Source organism: Tasmannia lanceolata, unplaced genomic scaffold (assembly GCF_043159265.1).
Source record: "Tasmannia lanceolata isolate RefF3 unplaced genomic scaffold, GAP_Taslan_0.1 ptg000037l, whole genome shotgun sequence".
NCBI classification, from domain to species: domain Eukaryota; kingdom Viridiplantae; phylum Streptophyta; class Magnoliopsida; order Canellales; family Winteraceae; genus Tasmannia; species Tasmannia lanceolata.
Window position 1 is genome coordinate 56,289,507 of NW_027518714.1, and position 22,427 is coordinate 56,311,933.

Consider the following 22,427-nt stretch of genomic DNA (forward strand, 5'->3'; position numbering starts at 1 on the left):
GCAGGACTTAACTTCTCTATTGGTTCACCTACCTGAGTATTCTAGATCTGTCACTGCCTCATCCCTGTTACAGATTTTGACCGTAACAGTTGGCATATGTACGCCATGATTTTCATGGGATTTCATTCCTTGAAAGAACAGGAAAAAAAAAACTTAAAAATCTTTTTCTCATTTACTGTGATTTATGTTAAAAGAAAGCTAATTCAAGCAACTTCCCAAATAGTCAACCCTAGCCAAATTACAACGCCAGATTTGTAATTTTACTTGGAGGAGTACATGTACTAACAAAACCCAAGGCTGAAGAAGGGAAGTTATAATGCCTTTTTACTTTCCCAACATGAGTAACTTACCTTTTCCCCTTTGCAAACATAACTTCCTTCCACACTTTCTAAGTCCCAAGACTCGAGATTCTCAACCCAGCTATTATTCATTGTTGCATTGTCTCGTTGCTGCCCAACAACCACCTCTCACTCCCTCCAAGGATCAACTTCCTCTTCCCTTCCTAAAATTCCAATCTCTTAACCTTCAATCATCTCTATGTCATGTTTTCGTCTCCTCCCATATCTTGCCTTTTTCTGCTAATTCCCATAATCAACATGTTATCTTCTTTTTTCTCCTGAACCCTAAAACATCTCTCTTCTCTTTCTGTCTCTCTCTTCAACACCCATAAACACCTCTCTCTCTCTCTCTCTCTCTGGGCAAAGTCCTTGCTTTTCTTTTCACTGCAAATCCTCCTCTCTATTTCTTCATTTTTCCCTCTACATAACCAAAATCTCTCTCTATGTGGAAAACCCAATAACGATCCTCTTTTTCTTTGCAAAAACCTTTGTTTTCTCTCTATTTCTTCTCTATTTCTTAGCTTTTTCTCTCCCTTCAAAACATAAAATCCCCCCCCCCTCTCTCTAAACCCAGAAACGATTTTCTTTCTTCTCTTTTCTCTGCAAAACCTCTGTTCTTTTTCCATTTGTTAGCTTTTTTTCTCTCCCTAGAAAACCCAGAACCTCTCTCTCTCTCTCTCTCTCTCTGCAAAACCCTAAAAGCTCTACTTTCTCTGCCCGAACAAAACCCTAAAAGGCCCTTCTTTTCAACCTCCTTTTTCTTTCTCTCTTTGCTAAAGCCTAAAACCATTACAGCATCATGAAATTACCAGAAAACCATGACCTAAATCTATGTCACCAAAATCTCTCACTTCTAATGGAACAGCTCTCTGAAATCCAGTCCTTCAAAGGCAAATGGTCATTAATCAAAACCAAGCTCCAAAACCTCCCAACCCAACTCTCAGACCTCTCAGATTTCCCCCATTTCTCATCCAACACTCTCTCTTCAGACCTCCTCAAATCACTCTCCCAAACCCTAACAGACACCATTACCCTCGCAGAAACATGCCAAAACCCTAACCCCTCAATCGGAAAACTCCGAATGCAGAGCGACCTCGATTCGATCTCCGCAAAACTCGATCAGCATCTTCGAGACAGTGAGCTTCTGATCAAGAGCGGCATTCTCCAGGAGATTTCACAAGAAATTGCACAAACATCGAGTTCGAAAAGGGAATCCATTCGAATTCAAGTTCGAAATTTGATAACTCGATTGCAGATCGGGAATTCGGAATCAAAGAATTCTGCAATGGATTTGCTGCTCAGATTGTTACAAGATGGTGATAAAAACGTGCTTATCGCTGTTGCACAAGGTATAGTCCCTGTACTAGTTAGATTACTTGATTCTAGTTGCATAGAGATAAAGGAAAAGGCTGTTTTCGCGATTTCTAGGATTTCAATGGTAGATAGTAGCAAGCATGTATTGATCGCGGAGGGGATTTTACTTTTAAACAATCTGGTTAGGATTATCGAATCGGGGAGTGGTTTCGCGAAGGAGAAGGCATGTGTGGCACTCCAAGCTTTAAGTTTTTCGAAGGAGAATGCGAGGGCGATTGGGTCTCGAGGTGGAATTTCGTCTCTTCTTGAGATTTGCGAAGGAGGGACACCTGGTTCACAAGCTTTCGCAGCGGGGGTGTTGAGAAACCTCGCGGGAGTCGCGGAAAATAGGCTGAATTTTGTCGAGGAAAATGCGGTCTCTGTTCTTATTGGGCTTGCAGATTCGGGAACTGCTTTGGCCCAAGAAAATGCAATGGGTTGTTTGTGTAATTTGGTTTCAGAGGATGAGAGTTTGAAGATTTTGGTTGTTAAGGAAGGTGGGGTCCAATGTTTGAAGAATTTCTGGGATGGAGCTTCGTCGAGTCAGAGTCATGAGGTCGCAGTTGGGTTGTTGAGGAATTTGGCTACTTGTAGACCCATTGCTGAAGTTCTCGTTTCGGAGGGTTTTATACCTAGGCTAGTTGGGATGTTGAGTGGTAGTGTATCTGGTGTGAGGATTGTTGCGGCTAGAGCTATTTATGAATTGGCATTCAATATGAAGACTAGGAAAGAGATGGGGGAAGTTGGGTGTATTCCACCTTTGGTTATGATGTTTGATGGTAAGGCAGTTGAGGAGAGAGATGCGGCCGTGAAGGCATTGTCGTTGGTTCTGTTATACGCGGGTAATAGGAGGGTTTTTCGAAAGGAAGAGAGGGGGATAGAGGGTGCAGTTCAGCTTCTTGATCCTTCAATTCAAAACTTGGAGAAAAAATACCCAATTTCTGTTTTGCTTTCGGTTTCGCAGTCTAAAAGGTGTAGGAAACAGATGGTTGATGTTGGGGCTTGTGTGTTGTTGCAGAAACTCGTGGGAATGGAGATTGAGGGAGCTAAGAAGCTTTTGGAAAGCCTTGGTAGGGGTAAACTCTGGGACATGTTTGGTAGAACATGACGGAAAATGGGCATGTCGATGTTTTATGATCTTGACCAATCTGAATTGTCCTAAGTGCATCGGCTTGTGTTTCAAGGAGGGAGGTTTTGAGATCCTCTCTTGATCTGTATGTACAACAATAATCATTTCTTCATCTTTAATTTTCCTTTATTATGGGTAGTTGCCCTTAGAAGTAAATGTTGTTAGTCCAATTCCTGATGTATATGCTGTCTATGAGAAAAGCTCTGTTTTAGCAGCCCTGTTTTACTTCTATGTAGAGATGGAGTCATGGTGACGAAACATTCTTAGATTGTGTTTTCCCCCCTTAAAACCCAATAAATATAGAATTAATTTTCTTGGTTATAGTTTCTTGTATTGTGGATGATTTTTTTTCTCTCCCTTGGGATCATGAGCTGTTCTTGATTATATCTGATTCTCTATTTGGTTTTTTGATGTAAATGTATGATTTTGATTGATTGTGTATATTTTCACTCTGTGATTTCTGTCTGTAGTTCTTTAACATCTGATTTTCTCGTACAGTTGTGAAAATTTTGGTCACCTCACTTCAACATGATCCATATAAACCTGACTTGCTCATGTTTGAATATATTTCTTTATATTGCTTCTTATGTATTAAGATTATTTAAAGAAATTAGACCGATTGTAAATTAAATCCTTCACCAGTCTTGCTTCCTTTCTCCGCTCTCTCGATTGCATGTTTCTTTCTCAGTTTTGGTCTTTGGATGTGCTTTTTCTGTGTAGTTTCAATGTGTACTGTGTGTATTTAGTGTTTGTAAGAGACAGTTAAGATTTCACAGCAGGGGCAGGACTAGTAGATGGCAATTAAAACATTCTTTTGATTGCTTTTAGTACTAGGTCCCTACCACTACAAGGTTCTTAATACCGAAGCCCTCACATCGATCACATTCAGTTGTGCTCAATCCTTTAACATGGTGCTCAACCCTTGTCATTTAAGAAATTGCTTATTCAAGGTGCTTGACTCTTACTAGCAGGCCCCATTGGGGCTTTGGTGCCACTTCTTTGCTTGTGGGCTCATAAAATTGCACTAATTGTACTTTCAATCTTCCTTCTACTGTTAGATTCATCCTGATTGGTTACATTATACCAGACCCTTTTCTATTGGGACTTATTTTGGATTGGTTGGAAGTAAATGAGAAGCCCCACTTGGGAGAAAATGATTATACAGTTGCAAATGATGTGATGCTAACATGATCATGTACTGATGATGCTAATCAGTGTCTTCTTCTTTTTGTTGGCTAGCCACAAATATCTCCAGCATTTTAAAAAATATTGCATTTTTTTATGATTTTTTTTATAAAATGACAAAATCCCGATATTTTTCTAGATTTTGAAAATTCATCAACGATGGAGCTATGTCAATTACCCCGTGTAAAATCTAAGTTTTAGCTTATAAAATCCAGGTTTTAGCTTGTAACATTCAGGATTTTACGTTCATGTATTATAAAATCCATGTATCCAAACGGCCCTGTAAGTCAGAAAATTAAATTGAGGACTTGGCTGATTTGACTCCGAGATTTCTATTAAAAAATAAATTTGCAAAAAAAAAAAAAAAAGATTCTTGGACTTATTTCTAGATATTGGAGAATAAAGACCTTCTAGGTACTGTCAATTTAGATGCAGGAGTTGAGCCTACACTACCAAACGCTTTGGATTCGGGTATGGGCCCACATTATTTAGATGATCCAAAGCGTTCATTTGATGGGTCCTGACATAGATAGGGTGTGCCCAAAAAATCAGCTCCATCGGATCATCCTAACCCTTCAATCTATGGACGAACCTTCAGCTGAGGGGGTAAAGCTTAAACAAAACGAAACTAGAGGAGATGTCTTTGTCACTTTTTAAACTATAGGGGTTGAAGTGGATGTGTCAGAAACTAGAGGGGGTGTAAATGTAATTATCCCATTCTCTTATATGAGATCTTCTCATTAGCTCTAGCTTTGTCATATTTTCCTTCTCTTCTATTTATTCTTGTTTTCCTCATCTTATATGGTAGAAGCATTGACTTTGAGATTGCACATTGGGGGGGAAAACCAACAAAATGAAATCCCAAACGCATGATCCCGGTTGATAAAAGTAATGCAAAGAGTGAGTTGGAAAAGATTAGGTGCTTGTAATAGGCATGTTTGGAGGAGAAAATAGTTTTCTTTTCAAGCTTCGAGACACTCTTGCTTTCCTTAGACTTTTACTAGGGATGAAGTTAGAGGATTTTCCCAATCTGCCGCTATTAGTCATGCATTTTATACCATCAAAAGGTCAGGATGAATTTTTTAAAAAAGGAGATGATATTTTCACCCCCTCTGTAGTACTCATTCGCCCCCTTATGACGTGAACAGTGGGCAACTTTATGATATTTTGACGTCAAATCACGAATGCGTACTACAGGGGTTGAAAGTATCATCGCCCAAAAAAATCCTTATCTTTTTTCTACGAGTAGCAGGTATTATGTCATTTTCTATGAGATAAGGGTACTTTTGGTCATTTTTCATGATAAATGGGCTTTTTTTTTATCATTATTCACAAGGTGTGTATTGTTTTGCCATCTTCCATGAGAAAAGTTACATTGGTTCTAGGAAGAGGTTTTAGTCAGGAGGCTGACCATGAGTTTACGTTGGAAAAATCTTATGCTCAAATAGGAGTTAAAAATTAAGGGGCCTATGTTTATAAATCCTTTTTTCCAAATAAAAACTTTAGATGTAAAAGACCTTACATTTGGCCATTTTTGGCAGACATAATTTTTTTTTTCTATGAAATATTGGTTTGTCTTGTTGGAGTATGAGTGATTAAATAGCACAAACTCACAGGTTAAGCTTTTAGAGTAATTGGTTGTTTCACATGCTATCAGATCTATTGCCTCAAGACAAGTCCTGGATTCAAAGCCTAAGAACTCATTGATATTAAAAATTCACGTGTATAGCTAACCCAAAAAAAAGAGGAGGTACCCCCGGGGGCATATGATTAAATAACACCAACTCCAACAGCTTAAGTGTTTTGAGTAATTAGTTGTTTCACATTTAGGGGCCGTTTGGACATGCGGATTTTAGAATCCGGGATTTCTTCAAAATTGTAGCCAAGAGAAGAAGCGGACTAGCCGTCGTTTTTTACTTCTCTCCCTTCTTTCCGACAGCAAGAGAGTAGCAAATCCTCCCATATTTCTAGATTTTAGAAATCTTAGGATGCGGGAGAGATTTTTAAAACCTGAATTTCTCACTTAAAATCCAAGAAATGTTGTCATGACAACATACAGCTGTTTGATCATTGTAAGCCGAATGGCTATCGATCACTCATGTTTTGGTTGAACCCAAACCCATATTGATTAATCATGGCAAGTTGCTTGTATATGAGTTGAACAGCTTCTATTAACAAGAAAGCAAGACATCGAAGCAAGATATCGTGGTTATTTCAAGTAATCTATGGAACTACAGTGAACACAAATTGAAGATTCAAGATTGATTGATTGAAGCCAACAAGAAGATTGAAGAATCAAGCAACCCAAAGAATAGCCGTTCTCATGAAAGATTACGTTGTATGCTCTCTCTTGGTTGATTGTGTTTTTTGGCACTTAGGGAGTCCTAAAATTAACATTAGACATCTATAGGAATCACACTCCCTTTAGTCATTTTAAGTCCGTAGTAAATTTCCTCAGAAATCACAAGTTAAAGTATCCAGAGGAATTACGGATATCCGGGATATTGGCGGACGTTCGTCTGCACCTCAGAAAAATAACCGAGGAAAATGTGGTCATCCGGAAAACTGGCGGACGTTCGTCTGAACTTCGATTTTTCAAATCTGGATAACTGAGGGATTTACAAACGTCCGGCCCTTCGTCCGCGACACGTTTGAAAGCAAAAAATTAGGGTTTCCTTTGTGACTCTCTATTTAAACTATTTTTGAAAAACCCTAAAACAACAACTCTTGTAATAAAAATCCTAACTATCAACTTCCAAAGAAAACAACTCTCACCTAATGTGAGATTCCTTTTTATTGATTTTTCTAGTGTGCCATTACATTTAATCCTCCAAGAGAGATCTTTTTAGGGTTGTTGTTGTTGAGTGACAAGCAAAAGTGCTTATTGAGCTTCTACATTTGTATATGCCTATTGAAGAGGCTTGAGAGCTTTAACTTCTTTCATCTACCATTGTAAAGAGAAATGGTTGTTACCCTTGGTGAGTTTAAAGACTCGGATTTGTAAGGAGCCTCGAAGCCGGGCATTGTGTGGTCTTCGAGTAGTGGACAACCTTGAGTGCGACCTCAAGAAGAGTGGAGTAGGTCTCTTTTGTGGACCAAACCACTATAAATCTCCGTGTACTTGCAGTGTGCCTTCTATTCTCTTTCTCATTACCTTATTGCAATCACATTGGTAATATTCTAACCCCTTTACATTACAAATACTTGCATAGATAATAGTTTTATAAATCATAAAGAAAAGAGTTTTAAAACTAGGATTTTCTAAACTACAATTTTTATAAACCTAATTCACCCTCCCCCCCCTCAGGTTGCCTAGCTCATTTTCAATCATGACCCTCTTTTACACTGTTTTCACACTAAAAACCTGGATTCTAAATCCGCATATCCAAACGGCCCCTTAAAGTCGTGGGAGAAGAGCACGGAGGGTGGGAAACAAATAGAACTGAGAATGCACTGTAAGGGTGAGAACTCAGAAGACTGAAAAATAGGGAAAGGAAAAAACACTATTCAAAATAGAGTTTTATTTTTCCTCATGTTTTGCCACTTTGTATCATCTCCTCACTAACGCCCACTCAATTCTTCTCCCCCCCCCCCCCCCCCCCCCCTCTCAATGCTTGGTAAGTCAATATTTAATGAAATAAAATTTCATGGTTGCCTTCATTCAATAGTGTGACTTCTTAGCCGACAATTTATTAGTATATGAGAACACTGTTCAGCTTGTGAGTCGACAATTTGATAGTACCCCATCTAAATAAGAGAAGGATTAGGTAGAAAGTCACCTTTCCAATTGATCTCATGGAACACCATGAGGCGAGCCACATGGTCATGGTCCCATTCCAAAGGGACATCCTACATGTAAAATAAGGTGCCGTTCTTCAACACTTCACTTCTTCAGCTTGGGTGATGATAAATTCGCACCCCGTGTAGGATAATTCTCACCCCTGTAACGTCAGAAAGGGTTTTTTTTGCCACATACCCTCCTTTAAAGGGGTGTGAATTATCCTAGATGGGGTGCGAATTTATCATCGCCCTTCAGCTTTCAAAAACGGACAACCAGCTGGAGGAGAAATGTAGGGAGCAATTCCACTTTCTTCAAAAAATTCAGCACAAATCTACTCCAAAAGCCTCTCTAGAGTCAGAAATAGGAGGGGTTAAAGAATACAACCTAGAAGGCTACAAAATCAACGGCATAGCTTTTCTGATCAGAAGCCCACAGGCCCCACACAATGCTTGCTTGATTGGCCGGACTTATGGTCTCGGTTCGAATCAACAGAACAGATAATGCAAATGAGGTTAAAAATGGGGCCCATCAAATATTTTTTGCAAGGAGCATAAAAGTGGCATTTTTTTGGAATAATGTTATTTTAATAGATAAGCAAGGCTAAGAACCAAGATGGTCATGGGCACGAGAAGGGCACAAAAGATAAGAACACAACTAGGATAACAAAGCTCTAAGAAATCAAAAACCTCAAAATCCACTCTAGACACTTCTGCACGAGCTAGCCAGTCTGCCTCTCCATTCATTGAACTCCTTACATGATTAAAGAGGGTTATGTGGCTCTCCACACAATCAAGTATCTTGTCTATGAACTTTGAGAATCTCTAGGGGTGGGAAGATCTCCTGTCCAACCATCTAGTAATATTGAGTGAACCACCCTCCACATGAAGATTATCCAAGTCAGTAGCTACCACCAGCCTAATACCCCGTGAAGAATTGCTCTCACTTCTGCCTCATCTGAATCCTTAGCACCGCTAGGCTTAAAAATCACTTGATAGCACCGTTTCATCTCTAAGGCCTCTTCAATTACCCATTGAGCCTGACTTACTCAGGCTAGAACCATCAAAATTAGAATATAAATTGAAAGAGGGAAGGACTTTAGCCCATGAGATGATTAAAGATTTGATCAGCGGAAAAGAAAAGAGAACACTTTTAGCGACATTCTTTTAAGTACGAGCATTTCCCTCTTTCCATAGTATATCCAGATGGAGGCCAACAGTGTAAGTTTCCACAAGGTCCCACCCTTGCTTGGCGACGGGACATAGAACCAACTATCTAGGAGTTTGGAAATATGAGGGAGAACTCACAAGATTCCGCACAAATCAAGGATTTTGGCCTAAACCTCTCCAATGTACTTGCGATGGATAAGCATATGAGTCACTGTCTTGCCCGCACTCACACATAGGACACAATGATCAACAATAAGCAGATGGTACCGACGGACATCATCGATGGTCGGGATTCTATATTGGTAAGCCATCCATTCGAATGCGCATACTCTAAAAAAGGTTGTAATGCTCCAAGCTTTGGAGAGCTGCAAGGGAGGTATATAAGAACTGAGGTGATGGTAGAATGACTTCATTAAGAAGGACCAGAGGTGTTCAAGATCCAAATCCATCTATCCCTTCCTGCTATGGACAAAGTAAGACTAGCAAAGTGACTTTCTTTTTAGAATTTTCATTAGGGAAATGATAAATGCGCCCCTCTTAGGAACCAAGTAGTAGAAGTAGCGCGCTAAGCTACAAGACAACCAACTAGACCTTAGCAGACTAATTAAAGCGGGATTCACGTACTTGTGCAGCTGTTTTATCTACTTCTTGTTTTTAAAGAAATGAAGCTTTGTAGCCATTTCCTCTCATAAAGAAGGTAGAGAAAGACGAGGTTTAGCCAACTTTTTCATATACGCTCCTTTTTAAGCCCGAGAAGCAGGCAAGCGTAGTGGACAAGTAAAGGTTTTACTTGTGATGACAGTAGGCATATCACAGGGGCCTCCATAAAACCTTCTTTTCCCACCTCATTTTTAGGATCAAGGAATTGATTCCAATCCTACCAGATCAAGGGCCTTACCCGACCCTAACCGAATCGCCTGCCTAGTCCTCACTTGCTTTATAGGCAAACCTTTTCACTTCGCTATAAGAAGCAGGATACCAACATTCCACTTCATAACTCTTCAATGGAAAAAAAGGCACTAAGATCCTTTTCTCCGAAAGTGGAATAAAAAGGGGCTCCGTGGGCGGACTTGGGACACCCAACTGCAGTGTACGTGGTAATCCAATCCCTTGAATCCTTCTGACGTGAAGTACATCAGCCTCTCTGCAGTGTACGTGGTAATCCAATCCCTTGAATCCTTCTGACGTGAAGTACATCAGCCTCTCTGCAGTCATTGATACGCTGCAGTTGGGTGTCCCAAGTGATGAAAAGGAGCGCATTCTACATCCAAGACTATAAGATATTCCAATGAATTTGCTAGCGTCCATCGCAAAAGGCATTTGGTGGATAGTCTGTTGCATCTGACAGCAGCCACCTCGTGAATGAAGACAAAATCTGCTGAGAAGTGAGCCTCTGTGCTGCTGTCAGATGCAACAGGCCATCCATGAAATGCCTTTTGCGAATGGACGCTAGCAAATCCCTTTTTCCAATTTAGTATGATTTTTAAGCCTCAGGAAATAATTAGGTCTGTTAGATGAACGTTCCAGATAGCCTTATCGCCGACCCCACCCGTCCTCCACAGCGTTCCGTTTGTCTCCTCTTCTTAAAATTTCGAGGTGTTGACTCCTCTCGCTCTCTGTGTTTCCGTACGATCCTACCGTTTTAAATACCCGTACGATCCCCACTCTTCTAGTTTTAAATAACCAACCCCGCTAAAAGATCCCACTCTTTTTTAAAAAATTAGCCTCTGCCTCTGGCTTTCTCATTTTTCTACGAAAACCCTCTCTTTCATGTGAGAGATTTCTCGGGAAAATCCCTCTTCTAATAAACAAACCTTCTTCTCTTCCCATCTCCACACCAATCTAATGACAAAATCCCTTATCACTTCTCTTTCTTTCTCTCTTTCAAATCCCGTAAGCATATGTTTCTAGGGTTTTCTTTCATTCTCTTATCTCTCTATTCTTGAATCTTTGATTTCTAGGGTTCTTTTTTTAGCTGCATTTCTTTTCATTTCTGTATTGATTTTGCTTTATATGATTTTTTTTTTCACTCGATCTCTCTAGATTCTCTGTTTCTTTGGTTTGTCCGAGCTGAATTCTAGGGTTTTTTTTTTCTTTTCTTGTATTTCTAGGGTTCTTCAATCTTCTTCTTCTTTTCTTTTAATCCAATTCCTTTTCTTTTCTGTATTGATTCTGCTTTCTATGATTTTTTATTCCATCTCTCTAGATTCTCTCTTCATTTGGTTTGTATGAATTTTTCTTCTTTTCTTGTATTTCTAGGGTTCTTCAATCTTTTTTTTTCTTTTACTATAATTCCTTTTCTTTTCTGTATTGATTCCGCTTTCTATGAATTTTGCACTCGATCTCTCTAGATTCTCTCTTTATTTGGTTTGGCAGAGCTGATTTCTAGGGTTTTTTTCTTCTTTCTTGTATTTCTAGGGTTCTTCAATCCTTTTTTTTTTTTTAACTTCAATTCTTTTCTTTTCTGTATTGATTTTGCTTTATATGATTTTTTCACTCGATCTCTCTAGATTCTCTGTTTATTTTGATTTGATTAAGCTGATTTCTAGGTCTTTTTTTTTTCTTTTCTCGTAGGATGTTCTTTTCGGAACATCTTTTCGCCGGGAAGGATGGGGTGCACGTCTTCCATCGTGAAAAGATGTGCTGTCGGAGGGAGGAAGAAATTGTCTGTTCCAGAAGTCGTGATTTTTGTTCCGATGATGCGAATTCCCATGGAAGTTGATCTGATGAGGCCTCTTAGAGGCATCGTGTCTCGAGGTTTTGCAGAGAGATTGGTGGCGCTTCGGAATCGAATTGTGTTGTTGGCAGAGGGAACTGGTCCGTTCTTTCTTCTCCTTTAGAATTCTGATTTTTTATGTTAATTTTCAATTTGCTTTTGCCTTTTAAAATTGTGAAACAACCAATTACTCCAAAAGTTTAAGCTGTTAGAAATGGTGTTATCTAATCATTTATACTTCAACACTCCCCCTCACGTGTGCCCCTCCTTGATTTTTAATATCAAGGATTTGTTGGGTTTTGAACCTAGGACCAGCTGTGTAGCAATAGCTCTGATACCATGTGAAACAACCAATTACTCCAAAAGCTTAAGCAGTTAGAGTTGGTGTTATTTGATCATTTATACTTGAACAGTAAATTTTTTATTATTGTAGGTGGATCTGCAATTTTGGAACTTCAGCAAGCTCTCGAAGACTACTTGCCTGTTCTGCTTGGTCTGATGAAGAATGGTAGGAAAATCCTATCCTTTTTTAATTTGAAATGTACCTCATTTTCTCTTCGTGAAATTAAACAATTTTGCATCTCGCAGTGCAACATCTTGAAGAAATGGTGGAATTCATTTGGAAAAATCCACAAGATCATCGGCAAGTAAGATCTAATATCATGGATTCCTTTGTTTTTTCCGCCTTTTTTCATATGTATTGAAATTCTCAAGGTTAACAGCAGAAAGCTTGTATAGCAAGTTCTTGGTTCGAATTACTATCGGTGGTACATATGATGGCTATGCTATTGCTGTCTGAGGCAAACTTGATGCTCATTCCTAAGGATTCCATGAATGCATGTGAAAGGAAGGTATCCGAAGGTCTGTCTTTTCCAATTAAGAACACATAATTCAAAAGGTCGAAATACCCTTATCATGTTTTCCGGCATAATGGATTCTTTGTATCATATATTTGTGTTGTTGTATCCATTTCTTGCTAGAGATAATGCTGGAGTGAGGTTTTCTTAATCTCGTAATGGTTACTGATCATTGAGGAGCATTATCACCAGATTCCAAGAAGGATGCTATCGATTTATTGCTGAAGGCATCAGGGTACTTAGAATATTGCGTGCGATCTATAGTGGTTCACATGCCACCGGGTATTAAGTACGTCATCAGAATTTTGGGCATATTCTATTTTCTTTTGACTCATTTTTATAGAATTATCCATCTTAGTTGCTTTGTTTTTAGTTCCTGCTAAACGGGTGTTCTTTTGCTTCGCCTTTCTGGTTTGTCTATGAAAAACAATTTTCTAGGATGAGGCTGCCAAGAGACTTGCAAGAAGGTGTGCTAGAGGCTATTTCAAATCAAGCATTGGCCCAGGTACTCTTCACACCGATTCTGTATAATTGGACTATTGTCAACCTGTAGTGTAGCAATTGCTTGGCATTTTAAGAAAAGAAATTCTAATTATGTACCTAATGGATGCCAAATGACTCTTTAGACTATGATGTGGTGTATGGACGCTTTTCATTATATTTTATTTATTATTATAGTCTGTACATATAATTATAATAAGCATATTTAATGCCACATTGTATTAGTGAATATACAGTTGTAAATTTCTTTGCGTATTACGGTAATTATGTAAACCTTATGTCATTAATATAAATGCTACTTCAAAAACTAATTAAGGTTGATGTACTTCAAAGTTCAAACCACATCATCCCATCATGATCTCAAAAGAGTGTTCTCGATCTTCACTGGGTAAGGGTAGTTCACACTATCATCGTTTCTTGATCCTTTCCCATCATTTTCTTTAGAAGAATAAGTGGCCCCCATCATTTTGCAATTATATATGTCTATTTTACATTTTGTGGGGTTACTCCTGTATGAAGGGCATTTGGGTTTTTTTTTTTTCCTTTGTATCATGTCCTTTCACTTAAGTTCACTTATGTGACTTAAAGTGTTGGCCGTATTTGGGGTTTCCCCCTTGTGCAGATAAATAAAACTGTTCGTGGGTTGGGTTTTCCAACACCATGAACACTCTTCCTTCCCTTTCTGCTCTCCTCGCTTGTTCCTGTTCTTTTCCTCTCTTCTCCCCTCATTTTGATTCCTTTTCACTTGCTTTCTTTCACTTGCATCTTTTAGCTGGCCTATCCCAGTCCATGAGGTAGATTATAACATGGTGTCAAAGTAGGTTCTGATCCAAATCTAGATCAAAAGCCTCAAATTCCAAATCTAGAAATTTTCTCCAATCTTGGGCAATCATGATGACAATGGACAACAAATGGGATTAGTCCTCAACAGTCAAAGGTCTGTTCTAGCCAATGTTTAAAAACTCCTTGACACGACAAGGAACTCCCCCGAGTCGACAAGGATTTTTCTTGGCCGTGTTCCGCGTTGCACACACCGCATTCTGCGTTTTGCCTTGTAGAGTCAATAAAAACTCCTTTGACTCTCCCGAGTTATGACCGCGTTGACCGTGTCAACTGCGTTCTTGGCCGCATCCGTGCCGAGTTGACAAAGATTTTTCTTGTCCGCATTCCGTGTCACATCCGCATTTTTAAACACTGGTTCTAGCTCTTTTTATTATTGGTTGTTTACTTGATACCCTTTAATATTAACTATGGAAGGATGATTGCATAGGGTGGTTGAGGTTAAACAACTAGGAATCACATCCATAGGAAGTAGTCATAATGATCATCCAGGATTGGTGATTGTCCTAATGTAAAAAACTACTTGGAATGGGCTCAATTGGCTAGTATGTTTATTGGTAGCTGAAGAAAGTTGGGTTACATAATTGAGAAAGTTAAAGAACCCAAAGATGATTCATCCCATGATGATTCGGAAAGTGATAATTTTATTGTGATGGCTTGCCTCGTGCATCAGTAGAAGCCTTCTTTTTTCTTAAAAAAATATAGGATATATGGCACATAGTAGCCCAAATGTATTCTTAATGGGAAGATATAGCCCGGATCTATCAACCGCATAGAGAGATTGTGAATATGCAGCAAGCAAACCTATCTATTAAAAATTATTTTGGAATTCTTTGACAAAAATGGGAAGATGATGTAGAGCGGGTCCCGGCCAAAGATTGTGGGTACTATTTCGTGTAGGGAAACTATTTTCTTTTCACCATTTCCATGTAATAATCCATATAAGGGGTAGTTTTGTCCTTTTATGCTAGTAGAGATTAGTATAAATAGGGAGGATTTTGTCATGTTAGGGGACTTTAAGCATACATTGAATTGGAAATTAGGTTTTTTTTTTTAAATTCTTGGAGAGAATTCCAGATTGTTCTATCTTTGGGAGTGTTCTAGGAGTGAATTTCCGAGTGATAATTCGACGTCTTGGACTCCTCTACCATTTCCCTTGTTGAAAGCAAGGATTCACATGCTCTTGAAAAATTCGGTAAGATCTGGTTGGCCTGTCGATTGGATAGAAATTGCTGAGTTTTTTTTATCGTCTTATTTTGATGAATGTAACTTCCCATCTTATCATTCCAATTCTCTGCTAGTTGAAGCTTTGTGCTAAATTTTCCATGGTAATCTGTGGTTGCTGTGAATACGAATGCCGGAATCACTTGGGGTCTGAATTCTACCAATCCAGAGATCAAATTCTGCAAAAGCTCTGTCAGCTGCATTGGTGTTTTACAAGCTCAGTTTCTTAGTTGATTTTTTTTGTGTCTGTGTGGCTGAAATTGAATTTGGGAAGTAAAACCACGAGTGTTTCAAAGGATGGGCAAAAATTAAATAAGAGTAAATTCCAAAGGAACCTATCTCGGTTGAAGTGGGATTCAGGCCTGAAATGAAATTGGGGTTAATTGCATTAGTGTTGTGTTTATGAAGCTTGGAAAGCCTCCTTTTTTCTTTAAAAAAATAAAGGGTATATGGCACATAGTAGCCCAAAAATAAAGAGTATATGGCACATAGTAGCGCAAATGTATTCTTAATGGGAATATATAACCATTAAGATCTATCAACTGCATAGCGAGATTGTGAATATGCAGCAAGCAAACCTATCCATTAAAAAATATTTTGGAATTCTTTGACAAAAATGGGAAGAACATGATCATTATCAACCTTTAACCCTTAATTCTGAAGATATAAAGAAGCAAATAGAACAACGGAGGTGCTCTGAGTTTCTGGCCCTTCTAAATCTAGATTTTGGACTGCAACGAGTTCAAGTTCTTACAAAAGATGACTAGAGTCAATGGAAATGGCTATGAGAAAATCCAATCTAGACCACAAACATCATTCGTTGAGAGAGACAAGATGAAGTGTACCCATTGTGGAAAAAGGGCATATCTGAGACATATGTTGGAATATATACCTCATCTTCATCCAAAGATGAGGCCAACGCATGCCAATACATCCAGTTGAGATAGACCATACTAAGGTCCACAACATTAGTGAAGGGTGCTCGATGATAGACCCAAGAGATCTGACTATCAAGGAATTCAGTCAATAACTTGCTGTCCTTAAAAGTTTTTTAGCACCTTATGTACCAAGGGTAAGCCAGGTCATCTGTACATGACTCTACTAGCCATACTTCCATCCATTAAAAAATCTTCTCTGTCTGGATCATTAATCTAGGAGTCGTAGATCATATGACATGTAAGCAAAATGGCTCTCTCATTTTCTTCCTTGTCCGCTAATATCAAACTTGCAGATGTATCCTTTTCTACGTCTTATCAGAAAGGAGTCTATGAGCTGCCCAATTCGTTATCAACTTATCATTACCTCTTGTTATTCATATCCCTAATTTTTCCTCTATTCTACGAGTAGTCTCGTGAACCAATTAAATTGTAGTGTGACCGTTTACCCTTCTTATTGCATTTTTCAGGATCTGAAAATGTAGAAGATGATTGGTGGTGATCGCAGGGATACTAGACTATGCTTGTGGGATACAAAGACTTCTTATCTAATTACTCACCATTCATTATTCAACATTTGTGGATCCTTCTTGACTCGTATTGTGAAACAATTAAATTGTAGTGTGATCATTTACCCATCTTATTGCATCTTTTGGGATATGAAAACGAAGAAGATGATTGGTGGTGATCGTGAGGATACCGGACTATGCTTGCTAGATACAAAGACTACTTGTCTTATTACTCATCGAGACTGAGAGAGAGAGAGAGAGGGTAACCATGAAGGAGGGGACGCCGGGGGTCTCCGGTGGGCCGCAGTAGTGGAGGGGAGATTTTAGGGGTAGGGTTAGGGTTTAGGGGAGATCTCGTTTATCTTCAAAAAAGAATTAAAATTAAAAATGTCTTGATCTTTTGATATACCTCTAGTATTCGGTGAATCACTCTGATAACATATTAAATACGAAGAAGAATGTAGAACAGAAAAGAAGAGAGGGTCGGAAAATCCTGACATTAGATCTATGTGCGGGGACATATTTCTTTTATTATGAATTACCACAAAAAGATAAGAATTACAAGTATGCTCTTAAAGAGGTATTTGATGTGAAAATAAAATAAGATATATACAGAAATTCTGTAATGCTATGATGTATATACTCTAACAAAGTGCAGTCCCTATAACATCAACTCTGATCATCACTTTTCCATTAACACATTTGGTGAGCAGGAATACCAAATTAGTCATATCAATCTTCCACTAAAATGAAGGAAATCTAAAGAGTAGGAAAATGGAATACATAGATAAAACATTGGTGGACAAAAAAAACAAGGGTCCAAAGTGAATATGATGAATTTGCACGACAATTGTACCAGTTCTAATTTCTAAACTAGGGTTATTCGTTTACTTTTGAACATGTTCTACATAACTTTTGCTACCCACTATGGTAAATTGTTATAATGTTGCACATACCTAAGATTGTTTAGAACATGGGGATTCTGAGTTGCTGTCCGTAATCTAGCATTTTGTACCTTCTGTATTCTTTCTAATTCACATGTAATACTGGGTGGAGCTTTATCAAGTAATACCCACAGTTAGGATGTATGGATGCAAGAGGTGGCTTTTTCCTGGTTCTTCAATGCTGACATTTGTGTTTAGCATCTTTGTTGGATTGTTACTGTTCATCAGTTCTGGTCTTGATGTTGGATGCAGGTGACAGAAATGCAACTTGGGTTGGCTGTTGAAAATCAAAAGGCCACTTTGTCTGTAAAGAGGAGGTTGGCATGTGAGCAAGTGAGTTATTTTGCTCAGGTTAGTATTTAAAACGATAACCTCACCTGTTACAATTGAGAATCGGTAGAGCTACTCATGTTCACGAGATAATTCTTTACACACACACAGCTTCAGAAATGTTAGATTCAACAGAGGGATTTTAAGTAACTATATAATAATAATGTAAAAGAAACTGTTGAATTGTATAAACTACATTAGATTAATTCAACTTGAAAAGAAAATGCTGGAAGTTTGCTTCATGATAAAACCTACCTAATAACGTAAACCAATTTCATTTGCATATGAACCATTTCCTTGGTGGTCAATATTATGATTTGCTACTGCGTCTATGGCCTTGATTCATTCATTCTTATTTATTAGTATGTGATATTTTATCTTCATTTGTTTCTCCATGTCATACTAGAGTTGATGGACACTAAAACATCTATCAGACTATCACAGTATTTTTTAAGAAAATCTTAAAAAAATAATTCCATTCCCTATACTTTTCATGGTTTTTATTGTTTCTTCCTAAATTGAAAAATACTCAATGTTTCAGCCTGTTAATGTAAAATAAGAAGAATATGTCTTGGAACTTGGAAGTGATCGACCAAGATGTGGAATAGTGATGACGACAAAAGAAAAAGAGAAAAGAAGAACAGTGAATAAGAAATTAAGAAGAAACGAAGATGATGAAGGGCGAATTTGTGGTGGTGAAAGTCAAATTCAATGACTGCCAAGGCTTCATATATATAGTCCTCATGAATAATTACGACGTATGGCATTAAGTTGGAGCATAGATATCATCCATGCCCAGCTTAGAATAAATTACACTAAACTGATTTCAACTAAAGGCCTTTATAAAAATATTTACTACTGATATTTAGACCTCACACGTGGAGTATTATTAGCTTGCTAATAACCTTTTCACTAATAAATTGACAATCTACTTCAATGTGTTTGGTTCTCTCACTAAACACTAGATTACTATGTAATTAGTTATCTGATTATTTTAATTTGTCATCTTTCAAAAAAAAAAAAAGAAGAAGAAGAAGAATTTTTCTGATTATTTCAAAATATCATCATTGGCTTATCTTCCATACGAGTCTTCAAGTTCAAACACATCAACTCACATGTAGTGTGAGCTATCAACTACCTCGATACACAACTCCTTCGCGGAATATAAACTTGTCAAACTCCCAGTTACTCCAAAAGCTTAAGTTGTTCGGGAAGTCGTACTTTAATCTTTTATTCTTTAACACTCCCCCTCATGTGTGGCCCCTCTTTTTATGGTTGGCCTACACGTGGCACATGTGGCTCCTCTTTTGGGTTTGGTCATTGCATGTGGATTTTTGCTATCAAGGAGGTTTGAACTGTTCACCTTTGGCTCTGATACCATGTCAAACTACCAGTTACTCCAAAAGCTTAAGCCTTTGTGGAAGGCGTCGTTTATTCTTTTATTCTTTAACAAAACTCATCTGAGGGCGTTCATATGCTCCCTCCGTTTGGTTGCTGGAATTTTTTTGGTTCTTGGGATTTCTGTGGAACAAAAAACTCCCTGGGAGATTGGTGGAAAAAAAAACTCCCTGGAAGTATCCCAGTAAAATAAAAATCCCATGTTTGGTTGACCGGACTATGATGGGAAAAAAAAATGCTTTGTTTGGTTGCTTGAACTGTTGGGAAGAAAAAAAAATTCTTCTGCAAGCTTATTTTTGGTTCCTGGGATTATTTTGGTTCCTGGGTAGGGTTTCGTGCGGGGTTATTTTGGTTCCTGGGATTATTTTGGGCCCAACAACCAAACGTGGGTTTCCTGCGGAAATTCCACAAAAGTCCCAAGAACCAAAAAAATTCCGGCAACCAAACGGAGCAGAAATATACACTTCAAACCATGTATATTCATCTATGAAATGATCAATCTCTTGTGATTTACTATTTTCTTTTTGTTGATCAGGCTCATTACTGCTTGTCAGGATGTATAACTGTAGGATATGGAAAGAAACATCTCCTGTTCATTAAATGGAAATACCTAGAGGCCAAGGTACCACAACAATCTATATATGCGTGGTTAAGGTCGATACTAAGTTCTATATTCTGTCAACATTTCAGATTCTCATTCTTTCATGTTTTCACCAGGCAGCAGCATACTACTATCATGGTCTGATTCTTGACAAGGGCAACGAGTCAAGTGATTGCATCAGCTCTGTGTGTTGTCTTCTTGCGGCTGATGAACTTCTCATTGATAGCAAGAAGACGTGCTTAAGCTTCTGCCTCGCAGTCCCAGTCACCAGGTAGCTTTCAATTTGTTTATCTAGGAGTATATGTTGCACAATTATGGCTGTAAGTGTTGGAATCCGACATGGGTATGGAGGAAAAAAAACCCGTTTAGAAGAAACTGTGCAACACAGTCCTGAAGATGGAGGCATTTTATGTTAATGATATTTCTTTTTAATCATTTGGTTTTTAGGGCTCCTCCAGCATGGGGTGCAATGAAACATCTACATCAGAAAATTCCTGAAGTTGCATCCAGGAAGTCTCAGACGTATGCTCACCTCTTTGATCAAGACAAGTAAGGTTTATTGAACTTTGAAATGATGTACTTTTTTGTTGTTGTATTGCTTCTTTTATGTGCTTGTGTATGCCTATGAGATGATTTCTCTGTCTGAGGAAGTAATGGCTGACAGATATTCCCATAAGTTCAGTTTTCTTTTAGAACTTTTGATTTTTTGAATAGGGTCTGGATATGGTGATTAATTTCTGATCAATTATAATTGGTGTGTAATGCAGTTTATATCGCAACCAGTCTTGAAATTTATGTACATGTATAGTAGTCTTCTTTGTGAGATGATAAAAAAAAGTTTATTAGATGAAGGGGCAAAAGAACTTGGATAGCATAACCTCTAAAGTCTAAACACCTCTCTAGCGAAAGTTCAAGATAAAATGACACTTTGATCTCAACAACGACCCTAGCAATCAATTCCTCTTTCCCTTCAAAAGTTTTATTTCTTTTGATTCATAGAAAACCCAAGCAACTGCACAAGGGACCTTAAGCCACAATATTCAGCCTTTCTTTCCTATTTGCTATTCAGTAATATTCTTAGATGAGTAATGCTAGGGAAACCGGCAACCGAGTAGGAAACTGATCCTTTGGTTTAGAAAGCTAACAAAAAGGTGATTTTTTTGTACACATGACGAATTTTGATTGTTGGTTTCTCACACCGGTATTATTCTCAGTTACCATCTGATTTTCTTTCTTTTAAACCTGCATTTTCTACCTTCCAGTCTTGTACACAATCAGTTTCTCCTTCCCAGTTACTCTGCTTGTTTGGGCTTTGCAAAAATCCACTGTTGGTGTCATGCAAATGCTTCACTGTTTTCTTGACAAATTATGTTTCTTTGATAATGCAGGGCTCTGCAAGTATTGCCTGAACTTCCGGATTTTCCACTATCCCTGAAACCTGATGAGTATGAATTGCCAGAGATCGACCCTTCGTGGGATTCTGAAAAATGCGAACCTCAGGTCCAAACCCTCAAGGAGCATCTCAAAGATGATGAGGACATGGCAGAAGTCGAATGAAACTGTATGGAACTGCCTCTTTTCCTTCTGGATATATTTACTTTTGTTTCAGTGTTTCTGGATTTTATTAGCGCACGATTATCTATTGTTGATACTTGTATTAATGATAAATAAAGAATTTATAGTTCAGACAATGACAAGCAATGATCTGCGGAGTTGTAAGTGATTTAGAGGGCTTTTAGATTCTTCATCCAGAGACCCAGATAACATACAAAGCTTTGTGGAAGGGGTGTTTAGAGGGCCTTTAGAATCTTCTCCCAACTCTCGTCGTCTCCTTTCTATCTCTTACAAGTAGGGGTGTAAACGAGCCTGGCCATGCTCGGGCTCGGTCAGGCTCGGCCAGGCTCACGAGCCTTACCGAGCTCGGGTTATATTAAGTTCACACCCCTCATCTTCCCTGGACAGCCCTACTAGTGTAATTTGACTACTTTTTTTACACTATGGGGAGTGGTCCAAGTAACAAATGGGGTTCCAAAAATGAAGTGACATATTTTGCCTCTGCCTTTCACTCCCTGGACAACCCTTTTAGTGTATATATTAATATATAATATATATATTTAAATATACTAAATTCTTAACGAGCCGAGCCGAGCCGAGCCTGGCCTAAATCGGGCTCGGCTCGTTAAGGATTCGAGCCGAGCTCGAGTGAGCTTCCGAGCCCGAGCCAAAATTGACACCCTTACTTACAAGTATCCCTACAAATAATCCATGCAATAATTTTTCATGGTTACCAAACATCGCCTTAAGGAGTGTTTGGATCTGAAGAAAGGAAAATTGTGGAAAATAAATTTTTCTACGGAAAAAACAATAAATGAAATTACAGGGTCTACTAGGTTTCTGATTTTCATTGAAAGACAGGGAAATTTTTTTATTTTGGAAAAAAAATCTATGGAAAATCAGTTTTGCATATGCTGGAAAACTCAATTACCATGGAAAAAAATTTCCAAGATTTTTTTTTCCCAAATCCAAATAGCAAATAGTGGGATGCCCATTTTGCTTGGGGTCAGTACCATCTAACTCATGATAGTCTACAAAATCAACATCTAGATTAAACATTCATGTC

At 38.3% G+C, this 22,427-nt stretch overlaps 2 protein-coding genes across 5 annotated transcripts; both read left to right on the plus strand.

The window, feature by feature from the left end:
- The first annotated feature begins 353 nt into the window (after positions 1-353).
- Positions 354-3,141, plus strand: LOC143862121 (ARM repeat superfamily protein). The gene has a single exon (XM_077373115.1). The coding sequence runs from the start codon at positions 1,138-1,140 to the stop codon at positions 2,797-2,799; it is 1,662 nt and encodes a 553-aa protein (XP_077229230.1). The 5' UTR covers positions 354-1,137; the 3' UTR covers positions 2,800-3,141.
- Positions 3,142-10,547: 7,406 nt separating this feature from the next.
- On the plus strand, positions 10,548-21,498 carry LOC143861855 (Endosomal targeting BRO1-like domain-containing protein). Of its 4 annotated transcripts, none has more exons than XM_077372802.1 (12): positions 10,548-10,604; positions 11,527-11,769; positions 12,102-12,176; positions 12,257-12,315; positions 12,391-12,529; positions 12,718-12,814; positions 12,964-13,030; positions 17,731-17,829; positions 19,742-19,828; positions 19,924-20,078; positions 20,255-20,356; positions 21,196-21,498. In XM_077372802.1, exons 2-12 carry the CDS (start codon positions 11,562-11,564, stop codon positions 21,362-21,364), a joined length of 1,257 nt encoding a protein of 418 aa, XP_077228917.1. In that variant the 5' UTR covers positions 10,548-10,604; positions 11,527-11,561; the 3' UTR covers positions 21,365-21,498. The 4 variants fall into 4 exon arrangements, with proteins under 4 accessions (XP_077228917.1, XP_077228919.1, XP_077228916.1 ...); XM_077372804.1 differs by lacking the exon at positions 10,548-10,604 and adding an exon at positions 10,648-10,845 and having other exon boundaries at positions 17,731-17,811; XM_077372801.1 differs by lacking the exon at positions 10,548-10,604 and adding an exon at positions 10,649-10,845.
- Positions 21,499-22,427: the final 929 nt, after the last annotated feature.